The following is a 24420-nucleotide window of genomic DNA, read 5'->3' as shown; positions in this document are numbered from 1 at the left end:
ACTTCTTTAGCGACGTTGGGTATTTTCGGTAGGGGAAAATGTTATTTGTTCGCGTTACCGCCATACTGCACGCGCCGACATTATCTTATAGCAGTATATCTGTAGCTGTACAGCAGGCGTATTGTGTAACATTAATGCTGCGTATATAACAAGTACATTGAAATTTATGTAAATACAAATAATATCCACAAATCTTATGATCTTATATTAATTGTTATTTCAATTTAATTGCATTTATATTTTGTCATAATCTGGTACAGCCCGTATATATATTTAAATAAGAAAAAATCATATAAACATGCAAATGATTGTTGCTCGGAGTGTCAATAGTTGTGAAAACCAGATTGATGTTCATAATTTTAATTCAAATATTATGAAATTTTAAATTTATTTACTAAAAGTTATAAGTCCCTATGACTGTCAATTTTTTTTTATCGTTTTTATTTAAAGAGTATGTTACCTGTGATTGTACAATATTGTTTAATATCACGTGCTGTTTTATTATTGATTGATTCAGGTGGGCTTGTTATTATTGAATTGTAAAGTTTCTTGGGTAAAGGTGTTTTCTCGCAATTCCTACTTTACCCAATTTCTTTATGATTTATTTATTGTTAATATGTTTTAATCATAGATTTTCTAGAAAATGGATTATAATTGTAAATAATATTATTTGTTTTAAATAAATTTATTGATTTTACTAAATGTGTTGACTTTCATGTATATAAATCGTAAACAATTGTTCTGACGTTTGTGAACTGTTACTATTGAATAATACATGTTATATATTTAAAGGCATTTATAATTTACACTTAAGCTACGTATTATTATATTATAGCAACATGTGTAAAACATTTGTTTAGTCAATTTGCGGTAGTATCTATATTAATATTCTTAAGACTTTCGTTTATGCCCATCATATACGGCTCTGACTCGACAGACTTCAAAAATATTTCCATCTTCTGCATATCGAGTTCTGTATACCTGAATCTTCTTGTTTCCCCTAAGCTATGTTTCATACTCATTTTCTTATTCGAAGATGTAATTACTTCCATTGGAAAGTGGTCAGATTCTGATACCTGGCTCACTCTCATATCAATCTCTTTCTGATGCGGTGAGTGAGCATCTATAACGTAGTCGACAACGATACAGCCATTTTTTACGAACGTCCATTTGCCTTTTTTAACGCTTTCAGTCCTCCCATTAATTATAAATAGTTGGGTATCTAGACACATTCCAGTAACATTTTACCATAATTATTAAAAAACTTGTCTTTGCTTAAGCGTCTCGAATTTATGGTATTAACGTTGGAGTGGTATATAAGTTTACCTGTTTCTTCAACAAAAATATCTTGTACTCATCCCACTCAAGCGTTAAAATTGCCACCTAAAGTTACTTTTGCATGTGAATATTTGTCCTTTAAATGCCACATTTCGTTTTCTAATCTTATTATCCCCGTTACAAAACCCAGATTACTTCTTTCAATCCGTTTTCTATTCTGTTTATAGAATTTGAAACTCCGATCGATAGTAAATACTTAGACCGCCAGGGTACCTACCCCTATCTGTTACTCTACACTTTCTTTTACTCAAGCACTCGTATCCGTTTATCGAGTAAATTTTATTATTAGCATCCACGTTTCGACTAGTATAAAAATATCGAATGATTTTAAATATTGCACCACTTCTAAGGTATTTGTCTTGACATCCCAACCTCCTATGTTACAGAAAACTAGTTTGAAACACGTATACGCACCAATTGGGTTAAGTTTTTTGCTTTCGTAGTTAAACCGCACTTTCTTTCCTATCAAAAGCCAACTGTGGCAAAAGATATTGATTTATTTATTTCTTGAATCAATAGTGAACCCAGGCTACACTTTGAAGCATCTGTTCGAATTACTAACGGTTTATGTGGGTCATATGGTTTAATAATAGGCTCCGAAGTGATGAATTTAAAAAATGTATTAAGTTTGTCATCATGTTTTTTATTCCAATCAAATTCAACATTTTTATGAGTAAACTTTCTTAATTCCGCCGTTAGTTTTGATAAATTAGGGATGAATTTAGCTAATATTTAAGCAGTCCTAGTTGTCTCATCACACCACTTTTATGTTTTGGTTTTTTTATGTCAGAGATTGCATGCATATGTGTGTTAGCTGGTTTGATTTGTCCTTCTGAAATAATATGTCCCATAAACTTAATTTCCAATTTTCGATATTGCATTTTTTCCGGATTAAATTTAATATTATATAATGGTATGTCACCGAAAACAAGAATCATAATCCTTTGGAAAATTTCCGGGGCATTATTCAGACCAAATGGAAGTCGAGTAAACCTATACCTTCCAAACGGTATCATAACCATCGTTAGTTCAGAACTTTTTTCATCTAATTGTAATTGCCAAAATCCATTTGCACAGTCAAGTACAGAAAAAAATTTGTTATTTGTCAATTCCGATTTGAAACTTTCCATGGTTAGTATTGAAAAATGTTCCTGTTTAATATATGTATTCGGAGGTTTTGGGTCCAAGCAAACCCGTAAGGTACCATCTGATTTTTCAACATAAGTGTAAATTATTAACCTAAAATGTTGGTTTTGTAACAGGTGAAATGATTCCATCTTGTACCATTTGTTCCAATTTCGGCTTTAATTTTTTAATTATTGTCTCAGGAAAACTCTTCCTTTAATGAACTACCGGTTGTAAATTATCTTTTAAGTAAATAATAACGGGCTTGGAAAATTTTCCGAGCCCCTTAAAGACATAAATATTATCATTAATGAATTTTTCCCAATTATTAGTGAAAGAGACTGTATCAATATTTAATTGTTTAATCAATTTGAATTTATTGCAAGTTTCCGCCCAATTATCGGTTCATATGCGTAATCAACGGCTAAAAATTCCGCGGATCATTTGTCTATTGTCTTTAAGTCCATAAGTGTAAATTTTGACTTACCAAAAACTATAACCCGACTGCCACCATAATCGTATACAGCAAAGTCGTTAATTTTCGATTGGTGAAACTTTAAGTTATGTACAAAAGTTGTCGGTGCGTCACAAAATGGTTACCAAATGACAAGACATTTGGGCGATGAAACTTACTGAAATAAAAACCAAAAATTATAGCAGCAAGAAACGCAATTAAAATGCAATACATAATTCAACACCGTTAGATATATTTGGAATCCAATTTGAAATAAACGTATCAGAAATCGAAAAGGACGATAGTGGTTTTGGATGGAAGTAGTTCAGAAGAAACTAAATCAAACAGCGCTGGAGAATTGAAACAAGTATTACTGAAACAAGAACAACATACTAACGAAGAAATATTATCACAGGTAGAAACTTTTAATTTAATAATTTAAATTTATCGAAGAGGATAGATAAAAAAAAAAAAAAGAATCAAATCAAATACAATTAAAAAATGAAATTCATTCAATAAAAATAGATTTTAATGAACGTAAGCATATTATTGATTCTAAACTTTATGATATCACAAACAAAGTCGATACAAATCATGTAGAAATAAAACAGGATGTGGAAATCAAACTTTCAAAAATGGAAAACAAATTAAGTCAAACATTTGACAATAAAGTCAATAAAGAATTAAGTGTTAGAAGAAAATTCTATTAAACAACCTGTACAATACCAAAAGTTTACAACAAACATAAATTAATAAATGAACTTAATGAATATTTTGATAAAATTCCAATATCTGAAATGCCAAAAATTAAATTTTGCTACTCGAAAATTAAATCAGTAGGTATACATAGTTTCAATACTAAGTAAACAAAAACAAAATAGGTTCATTTGACGACTTCACCAGTTGGATTGAATCCACTTATTTGAACAATTTAACCAAACACAGAATACTTGTAGCTCTTACTAAAAATAATAATAAATGTAAACATTTTGGAAAATTAGCCACTCACGTACAATATTGGTACAATGGAGTTAGATATTTAACACCAAAATATACCGATTCCTAATTGATTAAAACCATAGTACATTTCGACATTGAAATAAAAAATACATTCATGCCACACTTAAACTTATCAGATCTTATAACGCCTTGCAAATCAATAGATGAATATGAATATAGTTACGCATTTAATAGAAACATTACCTCTACAGTAAACGAATATTCTATAGATCAAATAAGTAGTAGGAAAAATTCAAGTCAATATTATCAAAACCCAACAGACAACAGAAAAAATCAAAACTGCAATTATGACCAACAAAATCAATACCCAAACAAATTAATCAAAAAACAAATCCTTAATTTTTCCAATAATAACCACTACACTAGACAGCAACCCAATGACCAAACAAATTTTTCCTAAAACATTTAACAAAAGTATAGAAAACGAAATTACCATAGCTGAAATCCATAGTCATAGTCCCCCGGAATCTTTAAATATGTAAAACCCGGATCTATAAATTCACCAGTAGATTTGAGGTTTATAAAGAAATACATTGATAGTGAATACATCACTCTCGGTTTATAAGAAACCGATTTTTGAGCAATATTTAATCGATAAAACAAAAATCCTAACAAATGAAATCATGAAAAAACTCTAAAGACCAATTTAATTAATTCCTTCACGCTTATTAAATTAGTGTTTCATACAATTGACTGTCTAATTCTATTTGATACAAGTTCCGAAGTTACGGCAATAAGTAAAGATTTTTTCAATAGTTAAAAAAAATAGGTATTGTGAAAAAAATAACTTAAAAATCATTAAGGAATTACACACAAAAAATTTTCAAGTTGTACCTGCAACTGGAAAAAAAAAGTAAACCTATAAATAAATAAAGTTATCAATTTAAAATTAATGACTCCGAATAAAATTGCCATTTTCCTACATTGCTTAGTAATTGAAAATCTAAGTTACCCTTTAAATATCGGGTCCGACTTTTTTTACGAAAACCAAGCAAAAATCAATTTCGATCAGAAAATCTTATCAGTTAAAATTAATAATAAAGAGAATGAAATGCCATTTTTTGAAATATACAACAACCCATTAGTAAATAATTTGAAATTAGAAATCAATAAAAATCAGGGAAATAATCGAAACCCATTATCTAAATTTAAATCAATTTTCAATAAACAATGAATCATTATAATTTGTAAACGAAAATCAAATTAGATCAAGAATAGACAATATAAGAAATAGCCCTACACAAATAGATAATACCCATTTAGAAAAAATAACTAGTATCTTAATCGAATACAAAGTAATTTATTCAGAAAAACCAGGAATCATTAAAGGTTTTCAAGGTACACTAAAATTAAAAGACAAGGAGCCATTTTACCAAAAAAAAATTATATCAGTTAAAATTCGTATCAGTCAGAAAATCATATCAGTTAAAATTCATAATAAAGAACATCAAACAGCACTTTTTGAAATATACAACAACCCATTAGTAAATCATTTGAAACCCATTTGTTCAACTTAGTGGCGTAAGGTACAGTTTTGATCGGACGAACTATAATTATTTGTATAGGTAGATATTTGTTGTTACAAAAATATTAATTAACAAATAATACATTATGTAATTGTACAAAAATCCGAATTTGTCATGGTCTATAACACAGGTCGTCTGTTAGTTCGATCAAGTAATTGAAATATACAACATAATTATTATACCGCTAAATTATATTATTTTACCGCTTAATAATACGAAACATTTCATAATTAAACTTTCCTTTAGAATAATTAAACTAGTGTGTGAAACTAATTAATTTAATTTAATCCTAACAAATCCTTATTTTCAATCATTTAACCATTCTCATAACAAGTGTTTGTTTGTGAATCTCACATGGTTTCTTTTTTTTTTGGGATTTGGGTGAAGTTTTTATTGTGTGATAATTTATTTTAGTTTGACTTTAGTTTAGCTTTGGTCCAATATCTTCACTATTATCTAAATTTAAATCAAATTTCAATCAACATTGAATCATTATATGTAAGCGAAAATCAAATTAGATCAAGAATAGACAATATAAGAAATAGCCCTATACAAAAAGATAATACCCACTTAGAAAAACTAGTATCTTAATAGAATATAAAGAAATTTTTTCAGGACAATCAGGATTAGTTAAAGGTTTTCAATGTACCCTAAAATTAAAAGACAAGGAACCATTTTACCAAACAATTACCCCATCCTTCCCTCATTTGTAGAATCAGTAAATGTAGAAAAAGAACAAAATGATAAATTGGAATATAATAGAACGTTGCATTTCGGAATATAGTAACCCCGTCTTGGTAACTCGAACTAAAACTGGTAAAACTAGAATAGTTTTAGCTAGGAAATTGAACCAAAAGTTAATAAAAGATAGTCAACAACATTTCAAGTCAAGTTTTTAGATAAATGGAAAAAATTATTGTAACAAAGTATTACCCTTTAGTTTAAATTTATCTGTGGGAAAATTTCAAAAAGGTTTAGAAATTATATTAGGGGCAGAAGCACGAGAATTTTGTACCGTTTTTGTAGATAACATTGTAATGGATAGTGAAAAATTAGTACAACATTTAGAACATATCAGAATAGTCTTGAAAAGATTTAAAATATCAAATGTTACATTAAATATCCATAAATCAGGAGTCAAAAAAGACCAAATAAAATTTTTAGGTTATACTATTTCACCCAATGGATTAGAAATGAATCCGGAAAAAATTAAAGGAATTAAAGATTTTAAAACTCCATAGAACCTAAAAACACGACAAAGTTTTCTAGGCATATGTAATTTTTATAGACGATTTATCGATCGGTTCAGTTTTTTGCCATCACAATTGACTCGATTCCTAACTAAAAAGCATCCCTGGGGTTAGGACGAAAATGACACTCAAATTTTCAATCAAATTAAATTGGCTTTCGAAAAAACCATTATATTAAAACATCCAGATTTTTCCAAACCCTTTTATGTAAACACAGACGATAGCAAGATAGGTGTCGGAGGATACTTATACCAAATAAATGAAAAAGGTGAACTTTAACCGATTTCGTTTATTAGTAGATCACTAATTCAAGCCGAAAAAAATTACAGTATTAGAAATGTTAAGTATCTTCTACAGTTTGAAAAATTTAAGAACTATATTTTAGGACAAAAAAGTATCCTACCTACTGATAATAAGTCAATTTCATTTTTAAAAGGTAGCAAATAATTAAATGATAGAATAAATAGATGGATAGGTATTACCCATTCGGGAATATGATTATGAAATTAACCATATACCGGGAAAAGTAATACTATAGCTGATATCTTTATCTAGAAATCCACTAGAATCAACTTCCATTGACGATGATTACATTATTCAGCTTAAGTTCAAGTGGAAAATGTTGGTACTCGGATATATTTCTTACCCTCATGTCCACACTGCCCCACAGACAACTAGGCGCGGCACAATAATCACCCACACTTGTACCATTTTGTGATACAGAAGTAAATTCCCCTTTATTATCATTTTTAGCCCTACGGTTGAACACTACCACACTACCAGGTCCTGCCCCTTGATGAACTCAACAAGCTTACCTCTATACTTATTTGTGTTATTATACTTGCTACACATTTGTGGAATGGAGTTCGATTCAAAATTCATAAGATCATTTATGTCAATTCAAAAAAAAAAAACAAAACAAAAAAAAACATTCTGATTTTTCCCCATCCTTGCATTCCAGTCATCTCCCATAATTACGTCGGTATTTGAATATTTCTCGGTTAAACTACACATCTCTTCAATAAGCTTATTCTATAAAGGATAAATATACGGTTCCTATTAATAAATTCGACCTTCCTTCGTTTAAAACAATCCATGATACCTCATTTAAATGGTTTTTTAAATGGTTCTTGTAAAATATTGTTATTCCACTATGTCTTCCTTTTCTTGCCTCTCTAGCCCCACTTTTTTATATACCCTGAAATCCTTCTATTTCCTATTTTGCGTTTTATTCTGACCATGTCTACGTCAGACCCAAAATATCAAATCGTTTTAAATACATTTTCAGATCAAAAATTTCAATTTTATTTTCCAAACCTTCAATATTCCAAAAAACAAATTTTAATTCCTCACCCGTTTCCATTAAATCAATACCGTTTTCGTGCTTTAAATTTTTGTCGTCAGTTTTGTTTATCCTTTCACTGTTGGCCTTTATATTCCCTTTTTCGATCATTTATTCCTGAACCTGTGTCCATAGAATTGGCTCTTGGTTTTAAGAAATGTTCTAAAGTTGACGGTCTCAAATACACTTTTTCTATTGTTGTTTTAATGATTTCAAAAGATTATTATTTTTAGGTTGTTTACTTCGTTTACTTCTGTGATTTCATCTGGATGATTTCTTTTTTTGTTATTGTCAGTGCTGAAGTTCCTATTCGTTGTATCAACCACTACGCTATCTACAAGTTTGCCATCTACAAAAAGTTTATTGCATTTCAAAATTGTGAATGACCTTGAGTTTTAAATTTTAACATCGCTGGTATTCATTTTTTTTTCTCATCCCGGACTTCTGGTATAAATATGTCCGTTCCTTTTTATTGTTTCTTATTTCCCCAAATACTCCTTTTTATTCGCCCAGAGATTAAACCTACTAATATAGGTCTTCTTTACTCTTTGCTCCGATTCTAAAAGCAAAATCGAAATATTGAACTGAACACTCCACTTTCAAATATTCCTCGAGTACTCTTTCCTCAAGCATTTGAGTAGTTTCATGATTTTCAAATATTCCATGTATTATTATATTATTTCTTCTGGCGGAACTTTCAATTGCTTATAAACGTTGCTCTAAGTTCTCCACTTTATTTGATAAACTATTTTGTTTGAGTGTTATATCGTCCATTTTTTTTTTTTTCTTATGAATTTATTGAATAAAAAACTATTGTATTTATTTTTTTAGATAAAAAATTAAAATTATTTATTTATTTATGAAGTTTAATTAATAATAATTATTATTATTGTGCACTTTATAAATGATAGCTACAAACAAGAAAAAAAAATTGTAAATTTTTTATTATTCAGAGTTACGGCTGTACCGGGATTTGAACGAGTCATGTTGCTATTTTCAAATTAATATTTTGATAATCAGCTCCTTAACCGGTTGCGCTACTATCTCTTTACAAGCTATATCTCTATATGTGTTCTAAAGCAAGTCAAGCTACATCGGCTTGTTTTGAGTTGTACTATATCTGATAGAGGGCTCTATAGATCTCTTAGAGACATTCTGTATATGCAGTTGAGCAAAATGTACGTTGACCTCCTTGGCGTCAACCCTCTCTTGGAACTGTGCATAGAGTTCCATCAACAAAACATTTCGATCAAGGAGAGCTCTGATAGAAACTAAAGCCTATTACTCTTTTTCAAAAAAGAGTTTCAAATTATTTCTAACACTTCTTTATTTTATGTAATATTTTAATCTATTTCTATAAAATGCTTTGTCCTGAATGACTGACGGATCATTGCCAATTTTGAATATGGAAAGCCCATGTTAATAATTTTATAGACAAATATAGATCAACGTATGCATGTTTGTCATGTTACTATAGTTTTTTTTTCAATTCTTGTGGTTTATAGTACTTTACAGATAATTTTATTTTTGTTCTCACAAGCGCTATTATGGGGAATACTTAGTTATAAAGTGAAAGTCTGAAATTAAATTTTATCGTTGTACGAAATATTTGAAACATTGATGATACAGGGAAAAACCATTGAAGATAGAAATTTAAATTATTTTTTGATTTTTTAATAAAATCAAATATCTTAGAAAAAATAGTTTAAACAGAACTACTAATAGAGTAACGTTTCTATAAAATATCTACTAAATTTATTCTTTCCTCTATGAACACTATGTTCCCATTCATATTTTAAGTATTGAAATTGGTATCCAATTTTTTTTCATAAAAATAAATACACATTAATCAAAAAAGAAAAATCACTCCAGTTTTTAATTCAGAGAAGAGAGAGACTGTATAAAGTCGATCTGTATAAGGTGAAAGTTTATATGAAACTATGCCATTTTTGGTGTAAGAATTGTAAAACTTGATATATGATCTCATGGTTTGAGACAAAAGTTTATTTTAATTCTTTCATAAAAATTAATTCTATCATTAAATTGGGGATGCAAGTTTTTATGAAACTCTGTAAGTTTGTTGGCGAAAAGGGGATGATAGTTTATATGAAAATTCGTCATTTTTGAATTTACTTACTTCTTAACTAATTTTAAAAATTATTTCACCTATAATAAGTAATGGAATTTCATGAAACTCTGTGGATAGGGTAATTTTGATCCAAAAAGTATAAAATCAGGTTAATTTAATGATTGGTTGCAGAGTTTCTGAGATATTGCAATATTTGGATCGATTTTAGTACGTATCTCAAAAACTATTCGACCAGTCGTTAAACGTACCTGATTTTTGTACTTTTTAGTTCAAAATTACCTTATATACTGAGTTTTATCGAAATTCGATAAAAAAAAATGTCGAATTTTTGCAATTTTTTTTAAGGGGTACACTCCTTTGAAAAAATGTAGAAAAACGAAAAAAAAAATGTTTGTTTTGCAATTTGATGAAACGCAGTGTATGTTGTACTTTTGATCTAAAAAGTATAAAAATCAGGTTAATTTAATGATTGGGTCTATAGAAAGGTACAATGTCAGCGAGTATCATGGGCAAAACTTCATTTTCAAAAAAGTTCGAGTTACCCACCAAAAAATTAAAATCCATAAAATTGTGGACAAAAGGGAGGATAATTGAGGGCTATAACGTGATATTCTTTGTTTTGAAAGGATAAGTTGCCCAGCAAAGCGGGCGGGTATTTGCTAGTATTATCATAAAATGCACAACATTCAATTGAGTCTTGGTGTCATAAAAGTGGTAGCGTGAAAAGATAAAATCAATATGATCATGAATATGTAGTTGAGAAGAGGACAAAATGCGAAAAGATTTTCTGTTGTGAGCTGAGGTATAAAAACATTCTGACTTTTCAAGTTATTTATAACCGTGATGGCAAAACTTGTGACATTTATATAATTGATCTAATTAAAAAATGTTGCAGAAATAAAGATAAATTCTATAATGATATTAAAATAAAGTGATGAAACGCCTATCAGTATACACCATCTTTCATTATTTTATATCATACGTCTTCGACGCTTCATAGCTATTTTTCACTTAATGGAATTTTGTCCAAGGTGATGTTAAATATTTTTTTTTTGTTAAGGTAGCTCATGAAAATAAGCATTTTAAATATTTAATAATGATTTGTTAAAATGAAGGGTATACAGGAAAAACAAGTATTGTGACATTTTTATGTTTTTTACTTGATATGACAGTTTGTAGCAGAAAATTATTAGAACGCTCCGACAAAATGGTTTTGATGATAACAAGGGAAGCTGTGGAAAAATGGCTCTTTAAATCCTTTATTCAGTAGAATAACTTCGTCATAGTTATTACAGATGTCATTCAAAGTTAGAATAAAACATTAACGTGAATGTACTTTGCCACAATCATTGTGTAAAACATCTTATATGAGTGGATGAAAGTTATATATGAAATCATCAAAGAGAATGGCCTTTTGAAGCTATTGAAATTGATCTCCAATTATGTGGGGGGAGGGGGCTTATTCCCGTGCGTAAAGAAGTGTGGCAACGTGAGAAAGGGGGTTAAAGGGTTAAAGAAACGAATCATTGGCAGTGTTAGGGACATTTCACAAGTTAGTGTTTCAACTTTTTTCAATGTTGAAGCGCATGGTCTTCAACATTTTATTTTCTATTTAACAATGTGTTAAAGTTTAATTTCTAATCGATTTTTATCTTGATAATCAAGTTTAATTTTGAATTCATATTGATAATTACAAGTGAACCATATGTGATTTAGTGTAGTGAACTTAACATTTTCTACTTTTCCCGCCATTGAGGTGATTTAACGCATATTGCAATTTTCATCAATTAAAAGTCAATAACCAACAGTAGCAAAAGCGTGAACAAATTCAACGTAAAGGTTTGATAAATTATCCTAAATTCCCTTTTCCTGAGTTTATCCGATCAAACCTTTAAATATTTAACTAGTGTCAACCTGGATAAAAAAACTGGTGAGTACATATTATTTTTTCATACAGTCCGTTAATCTCAAAGGTTCTTAAAAATCGCTTATTGTTGGGAAATATTTTAGTTTTCTTAAACCAGCGACCATCGCCCCAACATTTTTGGTCACTTCAAGCCAAATATATGTTTTTTCATTCAATTCAAATAATCACGTGTTTTTTCGTGTTTTTTTTCTTGACAAACGATTGCGTAACAGCTTGGCAATAGCAACCCTAGTTTTTTCACCAGGCCAGTCGACGCCATTTTGATATTTCAGATTTGACAAATAATAAAATTACTCTTTTCATAAAATAGATGTCACTATTGACTATTTTTTTATTCAAATCACAAATCATAATATTTACATTGTATTTTTCAATTGTCAAAATTTATAAAATGACATTTCAAAAATAAATGTAAATAATTTACTTTTTTTTGACTTTAATTGTTAATTTCAATTTTTCTGAAAAAATTTAAAATTCATTTAATTAAATCGCATTTGATTAAAATTTCGTATTAATTCAATATTATTTAATACTCAATTGATTTAATTAGTTTCAATTTCTTATTGGGAAAATTCGTAAACGTATGGTTATTGACTTTGATTGCATTTTTTTTTTAAATTAATTAATTTCATACTTTTATTTCAATTCACTTGTATTCTAAAAAGTTTAAATTGTTTATTCTTGGGTATCAAATAAATTCATTATTCATTCATTGATTTTCATATATAATACTGAGTGTCCGGGTAACTCTGCGGATTTGCTCTAATTTATTAAAAATTTTCTTTTGATTTCAAACAAATTTAATTTCAGTGGTTCTGTAACTCGATTGAAATCATCAACGTATCGCTCATCAATAATATTTAATTATTTAAAGTCATTTGATTGTTTTATCAATCCTTCATCAATTAACAGTTTTTCCCTTTTTCAATTTTATTTGCATTTTCATTCAAGTATGGCAGAAGTTGTTGACAGCTTACTCCAATATGGAGAAACCATGGAAGCAGTGAAGGAAAACCTAGTCCTTCATCGTGAAAATGCCTTTGCGCAAGTAAACGCAATTTATGACACTGTAAGGGGTCTTGCACAAGCCGATTTTTTACAGTGTGAATTATTATTTAAAGAACTGCCATCCTTCATTGAAAATCATAAAATAATTCAAAGTGATATTTTGAAATTTAATTCTGCTGTAGAAAAACGTAAGCGAATCGAAACAGTTTCAGCTCAAATAGCTTACGATCAGTTGACATTTTCAATCAAGCTGCAGTACCACAAAATGAAGGCGTTAATGCCAAACAAAGTTTCTGATTCAACATCGGTTGATTCAGTCAAACCTCTTCAACAAGATAACAATTTAGCTCGTATTAATTTACCCCAATTCAATGGCGATATAGATTCCTGGTTGGAATTTATTTCTATATTTGACAGCCTTGTTCATTCAAAACATATGGACAACATTTGCAAATTTCGATACCTTAAAACCTCGTTGAAAGGGTATGCGGCAGCTGTGATTTCTGGGTTTGCCTTAACTAGCGAAAACTATCCATTAGCATACGAAGCATTACGTTTTCGCTACAACAATAAAAGGCGCATAGCCAGTTTTTATTTACAAAAAATTTTAGAGTTCAAGACAACCCATTTGTCTAATTTAAATAATTTAAATTCATTTCTCACCACTCATGAAACTGCAGTAAAATCTATTCGCTCTATGGATTTACCAGATTTAATTGATTTCATTTTTTTCAACTTAACACTAAACAATCTGGACAGTAATATGCGCCGTGAATTTGAATTACGTCATTCAGACAAGGAGATTCCGTCATACGCGGATTTAATCACCTTTGTTACTAATCAGCTTCGCTCATTAGAGTTGCAATTACCCACTACTCGCACTAGTAGCTCAGCGTTTCCAAGAACAAATAAACCCAAATCATTTTTAGTAAACACCGCTCACAACACGAATAAAATTTCTTCATTTAAACAAAACTCTCAAATTTCAAAGTGTATTCGCTGCAGAGGCCCTCACAATATCGCAGCCTGTCCATCATTTTTAAAAATGGAATTATCGAATAAATATCAATATTTAAAATCACTTACTCGCTGTTTCAATTGTTTAGGTTCTCATCTTCGAAGCCAATGTGCTTCTAAAAATGTATGTCGCAAGTGTGATTCTAATCAACATCACACTACCCTTCATCCTGGGTTTCAATCACCGGTCACGTCGGCAATTAAAGCCACCGTTTCGGACTTGAATGCGTCTCCCTCAAACTTAAGCACTCAACCCCCTCACAGCACCGGTAACGACATCCCGGCGCTGTCATGTACTTCATATGCCCAAAACCCACAAGGGGTCCTACTGGGCACAGCTCAAATTTTAATTAATACCCCCGTTGGTAATTATCTTTCTGTTCGGGCACTTGTGGACCCTGGCTCCCAAGTGTCAATTATTTCATTATCATGTTGTCGTGCTCTGGGTTTACCTATTAAACCCACTTCTACTCAAATTTCTGGTATTGGCGCCACCGAAACCTCTTGTCATGGTACGGTTTCGTGTATTTTAAAGTCAAAATATTCTGACATAAAAGTCTCTACAACTGCATATGTCATGTCTACTATTTCGTTAAATTTACCTTCAGTTGAATTGTCTCAAGAAGTCATCAGTCGCTTCACGTCACTCAAATTGGCAGATAGCCAATTTTATAAATCATCTCCCGTGGATTTCTTAATAGGGGCAGATTTGTTCCCCTCTATATTGTCATGTACGGATTCTCAAACTATTCAGGGATTCCCTTCCGCCATAAACAGTATTTTTGGGTGGTTAATTATCGGTCCTGTTGAGGGCAACCCCCCTACTCAACCCATTTCACTTCTGAGCACTGCTCAAATAAGTGATCACTTACAAAATTTTTGGGAAACTGAAGAAGTTTCGGTTTCCATCCCCTCAAATCCTGCAGATATTTTGGCGGAACGCCATTTTAAAGACACGCATTCGCGTGACTCAACGGGTCGATACATTGTCGCTCTTCCGTTTCGTCCGGGCAGCCTCCCTGCCCTTTTCAAAAAGGAGCGTTCACTCGCTTCCTTTATTAATTTGGAAAAAAGATTGTCTAAATTTCCAGAAAAATACAAGGCGTATACCGAATTCATGGATGATTTCATTATATCACATGTCAAAGGCAACTAACTCATCAGGTTACATAATTCCCCATCATTGTGTCACTAAGGACACTAGTACATCCACCAAATTACGTGTTGTTTTTAACGCATCGGACCCAGGTTATAGCAAAATTTCTTTAAATTCATTATTGTTGGCCGGTCCTAAATTACAAAACGATATCTCGGATATCCTTTACTCATTCCGTTTTAACGCAATAGCCTTCTGTTCTGATATACGTCAAATGTATCGACAAATTTTGGTACGTCCAGAAGATCGCATTTATCAGCATATATTTTACCGACCATCCACTGAATCCGACGTCGTTGAATTTGAACTAAATACCGTAACATACGGCTTAGTTCCTTCCGCTTTTCTTGCACAAAGGTGCCTAAAACAATTAGTTAGCGACGAAGGCAATCATTATCCTTTGGCTTCTCGAGCCCTTCTGCACAGCACTTACGTTGATGATATCATTACTGGTGCTTCGTCTCCTGAACAAGCCAAAACTTTACTGATACAATTACAAACTTTAATGAGTAGGGGAGGTTTCGAGTTGCGAAAATGGACTAGTAACGATCCTTCTATATTAGCTGATCTCCCTGTAGATCACATCGAGACGCCATTTCTGTTCGAAACGGAGACTGTGTTCAAAATACTTGGGCTGCTGTGGGACCCAAACACAGATAGTTTTCTATTTCAATTTAAAGCATTCGAAAACGTTTTGACAAAACGCACTTTGCGTTCACATGTGGCAGAAGTGTATGATCCTTTGGGTTTTTTAGCACCTATTACTTTTAGCTTGAAGTGTATTCTGCAAAAGTTATGGTTAGATCACTCAGGGTGGGACAACCCTGTACCTCCACATATTCGTCAAATTTGGGACCTCCATCAACAAAACATGCATCTTGTAGCTCAAATTCGCATTCCCCGTTTCATTGCTCCTTCAGAAAGTAGGTCGGTATGGTTGGCCGGTTTCTCTGACGCGAGTCAGCTTGGATACGCAGCTGTGCTTTATCTCTGTTGTGATAATGGATATTCAATAACATCAAATTTATTTGCTGCTAAAACTAAGGTAGCTCCATTAAAAACCCTGAGCATACCGCGTCTGGAACTCTGCGGAGCACTTCTGCTTAGCAAACTCGTCTCGTCTGTCCGTCAAACTATGCCGAATTTGTTCAAAATTCCCCCACGTCTATTCACCGATGCTCACATCGTTTTATATTGGCTCAACACTCCTCCACATTTACTCAAAGTTTACGTTGCCAATCGTGTTGTAGCCATTCAACAAATTACTCAACAAATGTGCTGGTCTTATATTCACACTTCTGTCAACCCTGCTGATATCGCATCTCGCGGACTGACCCCTGATCAGTTTTGCAAATCTACTCAACATAACTTGTGGTTTCACGGACCATCGCTAATTTCGGAGCCTCTCAGTCAGTGGCCCCCTCCTTTTACGGATACAATTTCCAATATTGCTGAGCTGCCCGAAATTAAACCCTTGGCTCTCGCAGCCAATTTAATTACTCCGGATCAAATGTTAGAATTATTTTCTCGCTTTTCGTCATGGACGCGTTTGATCCGAGTAGTCGCATGGATGCTTCGTTTCATCAAACAGTGTAAAGCACGCCTACAGCATCTAGAACCCATTTATGGTCCGTTGTCCGTCACTGAATTAGATTTTGCGAAAATCAAAATCATTAATCTAACTCAAAAATATTATTATTCCTCCGAAATTCGTTTGTTATCCGCTCATAAAGCTCTTAAAGGCAGTCTCAGCTCGCTCAGTCCGTTTTTAGATTCATCTTCCATAATTAGAGTGGGTGGTCGCCTCAACCACTCCCCACTCTCTTCAGCTTCCAAGCACCCCATTTTGTTGCCCAAAGTGGCACACATCTCCCAATTAATATGCGTTCATGCTCATTTGTGTTCTCTTCATTCTGGGCCCAGAGCAGTCCAAGCTTCTGTTCAGGCTCTTTATTGCATTCCCGGGCTTCGTGGTCTCGTTCGGAAAGTGATCCGTAACTGTCCCACATGCTACAGATTTCGTGCTGTGCCCTTCACGCCTCAAATGGCAGCTTTACCCGAATCTCGAGTCACCCCCTCGAAACCATTTTCTCATACCGGAGTCGACTTCGCCGGTCCATTCATTGTTAAATCCGGCAACCCACGTAAACCTCGTTTAACAAAAGGTTATCTCTGCATTTTTGTGTGTTTTTCCACAAAATGTGTCCATCTTGAGTTCGCTTCAGAACTCACTACTCAATGCTTTCTAGCAGCACTGGATCGATTTGTAGCTCGTCGGAGTCTTCCATCCGACATATATTCCGATCAAGGTCGGAATTTTCTTGGCGCCTCACGCCTTTTAAATGAAATTTCTATTTTCTTAGAAGAAAATCGCGAGAATATCTCCGATTATTTGTCTCTTAAAAGTGTACAATGGCATTTCAACTGTGCATATGCACCTTGGTTCGGGGGTTTATGGGAAGCTGGCGTCAAATCCGCCAAATCGCTCCTCAAACGCATGTTCAAGGAATCTTCCTATTCCGTTGAAGATTATTTCACGATATTCGCCCGCATTGAAGCGGTGTTGAACAGTCGCCCACTGTGCGATCTGCCTGCTGATCCTTCTGAGGCATCGTCTTATTTAACCCCTGGACACTTTCTTACCGGCACCCCCTTGACCTCGTTGCCCGAACGTTACCCACCTTGTGAACAGCCCGTTCGTGACCGTTGGCTGAACCTGCGACGCTTGGTTCAAAGTTTTTGGAAGCGTTGGTCTAAAGAGTATTTAAATACTTTAATTCAAAGAAACAAATGGAAAACGCCTGCCGCTACCCCTGAGGTTGGGGATGTCGTATTAGTAAAAGGGGATCAAACTCCCCCACTTTCTTGGCCTATTGGTCGTATAATCAGACTTCACATGTCTGCAGACGGTATACCTCGTGTTGCCGATTTAAAACTTGCGGATCAGCAAGTAGTTACTCGGGCGGTCGCCAGACTGCTTCCATTGCGTGGGTCGATCGATTAATCCCATTTCATGCTCCCCCATTTATTCATTTTTTTTTTGAATTCAAATATTTTATCCGTTAGATTTCAAATATTCTTTGTTTTCTCTTCTTTCATGTACATTGTTGACATTTTCAAGTTGTTCGGTCCCATGTAACTGAATTTTTCCCTTTTTGTTTAGGTAGGCTCAAATTCTATCGAATTTGGGGGGGCGACTTATGTTAGGGACATTTCACAAGTTAGTGTTTTTACTTTTTTCTTTGGTGATTTTAATTATTACTGAATTGGTACTAACTGACTTTACCAAGAGTCTACCTATCACAGTAGTCTTGTGCTGTATAAGTTGTTTACTTATTTTCAAATGGGTCAGTTTCGGAACCGACCCAGTGAGTTTATAACTCTTTACTTTTTTAACATTATTAATTCGTTTCTCGATCTGAATGGATCTTTTCTTTCGGTTGATTTAATTAATCAATCTAAAATATAATTAAAACGCTGTCGAGTCAGTGATTCTGTTTTCATCTTCACAAGTTTCAATTTTTCAACTTTTTTCAATGTTGAAGCGCATGGTCTTCAACATTTTATTTTCTATTTAACAATGTGTTAAAGTTTAATTTCTAATCGATTTTTATCTTGATAATCAAGTTTAATTTTGAATTCATATTGATAATTACAAGTGAACCATATGTGATTTAGTGTAGTGAACTTAACATTTTCTACTTTTCCCGCCATTGAGGTGATTTAACGCATATTGCAATTTTCATCAATTAAAAGTCAATAACCAACAGTAGCAAAAGCGTGAACAAATTCAACGTAAAGGTTTAATAAATTATCCTAAATTCCCTTTTCCTGAGTTTATCCGATCAAATCTTTAAATATTTAACTAGTGTCAACCTGGATAAAAAAACTGGTGAGTACATATTATTTTTTCATACAGTCCGTTAATCTCAAAGGTTCTTAAAACTCGCTTATTGTTGGGAAATATTTTAGTTTTCTTAAACCAGCGACCATCGCCCCAACAGGCAGTTTATTGACAATGAAATTTTAATTTTTTAAATTTTTGTCTATTTGCTTTTAAAGTTATACTTTAGTGCAAAGACTTGTCTTCTGAAATTTTAAATATCTCATAATATGTATAATGTCATTCCATGGCTCACTATTCTCTGTTTAAAATAGAAACTTAAATCTGAACAGATAGGCAATTGTATAACCTTTGTCTACTACGCAACGATTGAATGAAAACAGCGCAAAATGAGAAATATTCTCTGAGAAAATAGTCACCGAGTGTTTCACCCAGTTACCAAATGAGACATGCCTTCCTTGCTTGCATTGTAAGGGAAATGATAGATGAGACTTTCCACAACTGATTTTCTACCGTAAGCAATATAACTCTTCTAGAGCCCTACTGTCAATACAGCACTTCAAATGAGCGAATTCAATAAGGGTTGTGCAATGTCATTAAGTTTTATAGAATTGTAAAAGTTGTTTTGAAAATGAACATCAAATTGTCGATAAAACATAGATTAAATTAAAATTAAAAATTATATAAAAAAATGAATACAAATTTGCAAAAACGTTTAATAAAGAGATAGAAAAACACTATTTGCTTGTTATATTAATAAACTTGCAACTTTTATACAACTGATGGTAGTGCAATGGGTATATTGCGCGCTTCCTAATATTTCGAAGTATAAAATCTCAATGCGATCCCAGTCACATACGTCCATATTATATATATTATAATAGTATCGGTGATTTTAACTGATTTTTATAATTTTAACTTCTGTGAATTAATTTTTAATCTGTTAAACTTTTAATTTTTTAACTAAGTTTTTATATAATTTTCATTTCTGTGCTTCTAATCTCTGAGTCAGGATGTGAGTTCAGGATGACGATTTTGTCTACACAGTTGCAGTCGGTTCGGAAACCATTTTGATTTCCCTTCAGTATTTTTCTGCAATCCAGATTTGCAGACGACAATTTAGTATAGACGTGAATGGCTTAAGCAGTGTATTTACCTGTGCGAGACGGTATTTCTCGGATTTTTTTATCCCAATTGAACCAATTGATTTATGAACTAGAACGATTTGAGATTCTGTCCACTGTTTTGAGAGAGTTTATATACATATATATATATATATATATATATATATATATATATATATATATATATATATATATATATATATATATATATATATATATATATATATATGAAAATGATTTGAAAAAGTTGTCTTCGTCACAATAAATAATATTTCATATAACTGTTGAAAAAGTTTGCAACTATAATTGATTTTAAAGCGGAATTGAAAGATGGAACTACTAAAATTACACTGTGTTTGTAAACTAATTACAAACACAAAAATGGGTTGTCGAGTTGGATTTGAACCAACATATTTTAAAAGATTTTGTTTTGAAACAAATCATAAGAGGGAATTTATGAATACTTACAGCAACTATTAAGATACCTTGAATAGGATTTAACACCTAGTAAATGCATATTTGTAAACAAACAGAGTAAAGTTGAAGACTTTAACCGAATAAGCCAGCGACGATCTACTTAATTCATTTAAGTTTTACACATAAAATATACATATCAAAAAATTTAAATCAAGTTCATTGAACGATTGAGTAAGTTTGCCTATACTGAACCTAAAGTAAGGTTTGATATAAAAATTCAAATCAAGTTCACTCGAAAATAAAGTAAGAATTTTTGAATTAAATTTACCTAAACTAAGCATGTTTTATGTGAAAAACAACTAAGTAAACATTTTTATTTAGTCTTTTATTTACTAAAATATTAAAAATATCTTAAATGACAATTTTGATATAAAATTCAAATCAAGTTCATGAAACGATTGAGTTAGAGTTGGAGTTTTTGGAATAAATTTGCCGAATTAAAAAATTAAAATTTTTTATCCTATAAAATATCTAATTAGCAAAGATAAAAGCGCACCAAGGTCAAATATTTCATATTTTTAAAATTTTAATTAAATTTATACCGGATGCCGTTCTATCAATAACAAATTATCCCAGGGTTATATATCGTTTGAATTTTAATCAAAAAGTAATTCAACACGTTTTGAATAAGTAATTCAACAACTTTGAACTTGTAACAGGATGATGATATCATATTTTTCAAGGTCAAATCTATTTCAACATATTCTTGAGAATTGCTGACTAATGTCAACGTCCCACCCCCCGTTCACTCTCCGCCACTATTGGTCAAAGCCAATCCCCCGTTTATGTCATTCCTTCCCCCCCACCACACCTCCCAACGCCATCTTGATTTACTATTGGCCAATGACGTCATCCAACTTCCGAGGTTTCCAACATTCACCTAGGTTTGCCCTTTTTGGAAAAGTGTACCATTCTTTTGGGTTGAAAGTGGGCTCGATTATCTCATCTAACGTCCAATTCCCGCCCCCTTTAAGCCCCACTTTCAAGAAACACACTCCTGTCAGCCAGGCCCACCACTTTAAGCCCCACTTCCGCCAAGAAACACACTAACGCTCTGTCAGCCACGCCCACTTTCATGTACCATCCAAGGTTTCCTTCTAAGTAGGTTTGCCTTTTTGTCTACCATCAAAGCGGGGTTACTTGAGGTCAAACTGCGCCAGGAGTGGGCTGACTCTTCTACTGTTTTGCTATCTCCGGACATGGTGGCAGATCGCTAAAGTAATCATGCAGATTTTGGAGTATTTCCAGATCCACGTCTAAAATGAAACCGACTGGTGAATCGTCTGCAATTTCCATGAAGTCTGGTGTGTCAACCCACTCGAAATTTCCAGTGGGTAAAGACGTAGACATTGCTGCTCCATATTCATTCACCACATCGTAATACATCAAATAATGTTGTGTTTCATTTGGATTATACCCCTCTGTCATGTACTTATTATTAGCTTTTGCATAGCGATTAGAGCAATGACTCACACCACCTCTGATTCTTCTCTCGATAAACCGAAACTTATCTACCTCAGTGAACAATTCCAGTTTCTTATCGGTGTATTTCAACATGGCTTCCCATGTGTAGCCAGCTAGTGTATAAGAGTGAGCTGGATCAAGGCCATAATTATGCAAACAAGTTTTACGGAAATTTTCAAAAATGTCCGCAAGTAGAAACACATCAGTTTTCATAAACAGGTCAGAGTATTCACCTAGTGTATGTAAACCAAATGTATTCCTTACTTGTATAGCATGATTATAATCCTGATCCGTTATGTGCTCATCTGTTAATGCACTGTAGAACGCCTCTTTTGTGGGTAAGCTTACCTCATCAAGACGTTCCCAACTAGACATGTATTCATAAGGAAATACACCTTTTCTTGTTAACAATTGAAATTGTTCATCATCACTGACCTGTAAATAAAAAAAGATACGGCTCTGTATAAAGTATTTATTTATTTACTAAATAAAAAAAAGATACGGCTCTGTATAAAGTATTTATTTATTTATATTTTTTATGACTTACCTCTCTATGTAAAATAGTTTTTTTATCATTATTTAAATAGGAAGCCAGCTTATTTAATTTTTCAGAGAGAAACTTAAAGGAATCAATGAATCGTAATTGAATTTCCGAGACGTGTTTGGTAAAACTGATGTACTTTTCTTGGTTGATGGGCAATACATCAACATGACCATCGAATTCTGTTAGCAGAGGTTCTATTATAAAATGTGCATCATATCCGCTTAAATTATGCATCACAACAGGTATCACCTTTGAATTTTGATAATTTAAGTTACAAATTTGGTGCGCTGGACCTCTGTAATAACCTGTAAAATAAATATTTAAATTAGATAAAATTTTAACAATAATAAATATTAATACATACCTGTGATGTGTGAATGGTCATGCACACGGATACTATTTGTTGGTGTAAAAGATTTTTTACAAATATGACACTTTTCTGCACACAGAAACTCCATTTCTTGTTCGATGGTGAGCGGTATAATTGGTTCAATGTGTTTAATTTTCTTTTCCAATGTATACGCAACCTGCTCCAGTTCTTTAACAAACCATTTTGAGCAACCAGTACCATGGTATGCCTTTTAAAACGATTGGTTGGAATCATGGGTACAATGAACATAGTAACCTACACTGTAGGGTATATGTTTTTGAATATTTTGTGTATAAGACCCATGATCCATTTCCATGACTTCATGATGTTGTGGTACCAATAACGCCTCAAAATCTGCATATACAATATATGGAATTGGTTCTTGATGAGAAAATTTCTGAAACTCAACGAACCGCTCGTCATCAGTTTTAGGCATTCGTACCCGCACCGCTTCTTTTTCACCACAATTTACTGAATGCTGTTGGAGTTTGCCATCTGTAGCAAAATAGTTGAGACATCGATCGCATAAAAATATTTTATGCTCGTGTTTTGTCACACCCGATCGATTCAACTTTGCTAAATTTTTTATCCAGCAAAAGTGGTGACTGTTCCCATTCTCCACAGCCAATAGATCAATTTTCTTCCCCGCAGTGTTCGAACTAACGCGTACAGGAAAAATTTCCAAACCACGTAGAAACGTATCTTTGTAGCCGTATACGTTAATCGATAGCTGCGGGTTCATCTTTTCAAATTTATTAATTTGATCCAGAGACATGGGAAACTTTAATCCATCACATTTTAAATGATGTTTATAGTGCGGGTACTTAGTTAAACGTTGAGGATCCTTTTCAACCGGAAATAATGCAGACATTATCGACCATAGAAAACAATGTTGGTCTTTATTCTGGACATTAATCACAGCCAATTTATTTCTGATGACTGGTGGTAGTTCGCCAAATGTTCCAGCTGTGATCGGAGAGTACTTATTCATGTGGACTCGAATATTTATGATCATGTCAAGAGCCCAACCGCTATCGCGTTCCTGTACCACTCCTGCATGTCCGTTGTCAGATATATTTCCTTGGCCGACGTTATAAAAGTTTTCAAATCCTCCTCTTTGGTGCTAGGCTTAATGAAATTGCCCGTGAACATAATATACACCTGAAATAAAATTCAAGATCTCATTAGACTAATTAAATCATAAATCTTAAATTTTACTTACCTTGAGAGATGCTTCACTAGCTCACGCCGAACGTGTCGTCGGAAAATTGGAAATGCCCGGTTGAAAAACACTATTGGATTTTTAAAATCCAAATTTGTAATCATACCAGTCTTCACCCTGCCC

The 24420-nt window shown here is 32.6% G+C and overlaps 2 protein-coding genes across 2 annotated transcripts in view; both read right to left on the bottom strand.

Annotated features, from left to right (window-relative positions):
- The window catches only part of LOC123302099, a 223623-nt gene extending 206445 nt beyond the window's left edge, over positions 1-17178 (bottom strand). The window contains exon 1 of the mRNA XM_044884886.1: positions 17093-17178. The gene's annotated coding sequence lies outside the window, so the exon portion shown is untranslated. The remainder of the gene's footprint in view (positions 1-17092) is intronic.
- A 4695-nt stretch (positions 17179-21873) lies between these two features.
- Positions 21874-23946, bottom strand: LOC123302553. The gene is made up of 4 exons (XM_044885524.1): positions 23335-23946; positions 23070-23283; positions 22865-23010; positions 21874-22596 (listed from the first exon to the last, which is right to left on the bottom strand). Exons 1-4 carry the CDS (start codon positions 23944-23946, stop codon positions 21874-21876), a joined length of 1695 nt encoding a protein of 564 aa, XP_044741459.1.
- Between the last annotated feature and the right edge of the window lie 474 nt (positions 23947-24420).

This window comes from Chrysoperla carnea, chromosome X, assembly GCF_905475395.1.
Source record: "Chrysoperla carnea chromosome X, inChrCarn1.1, whole genome shotgun sequence".
Lineage (NCBI taxonomy): Eukaryota > Metazoa > Arthropoda > Insecta > Neuroptera > Chrysopidae > Chrysoperla > Chrysoperla carnea.
This window is presented reverse-complemented; position numbering and strand designations above follow the sequence as displayed.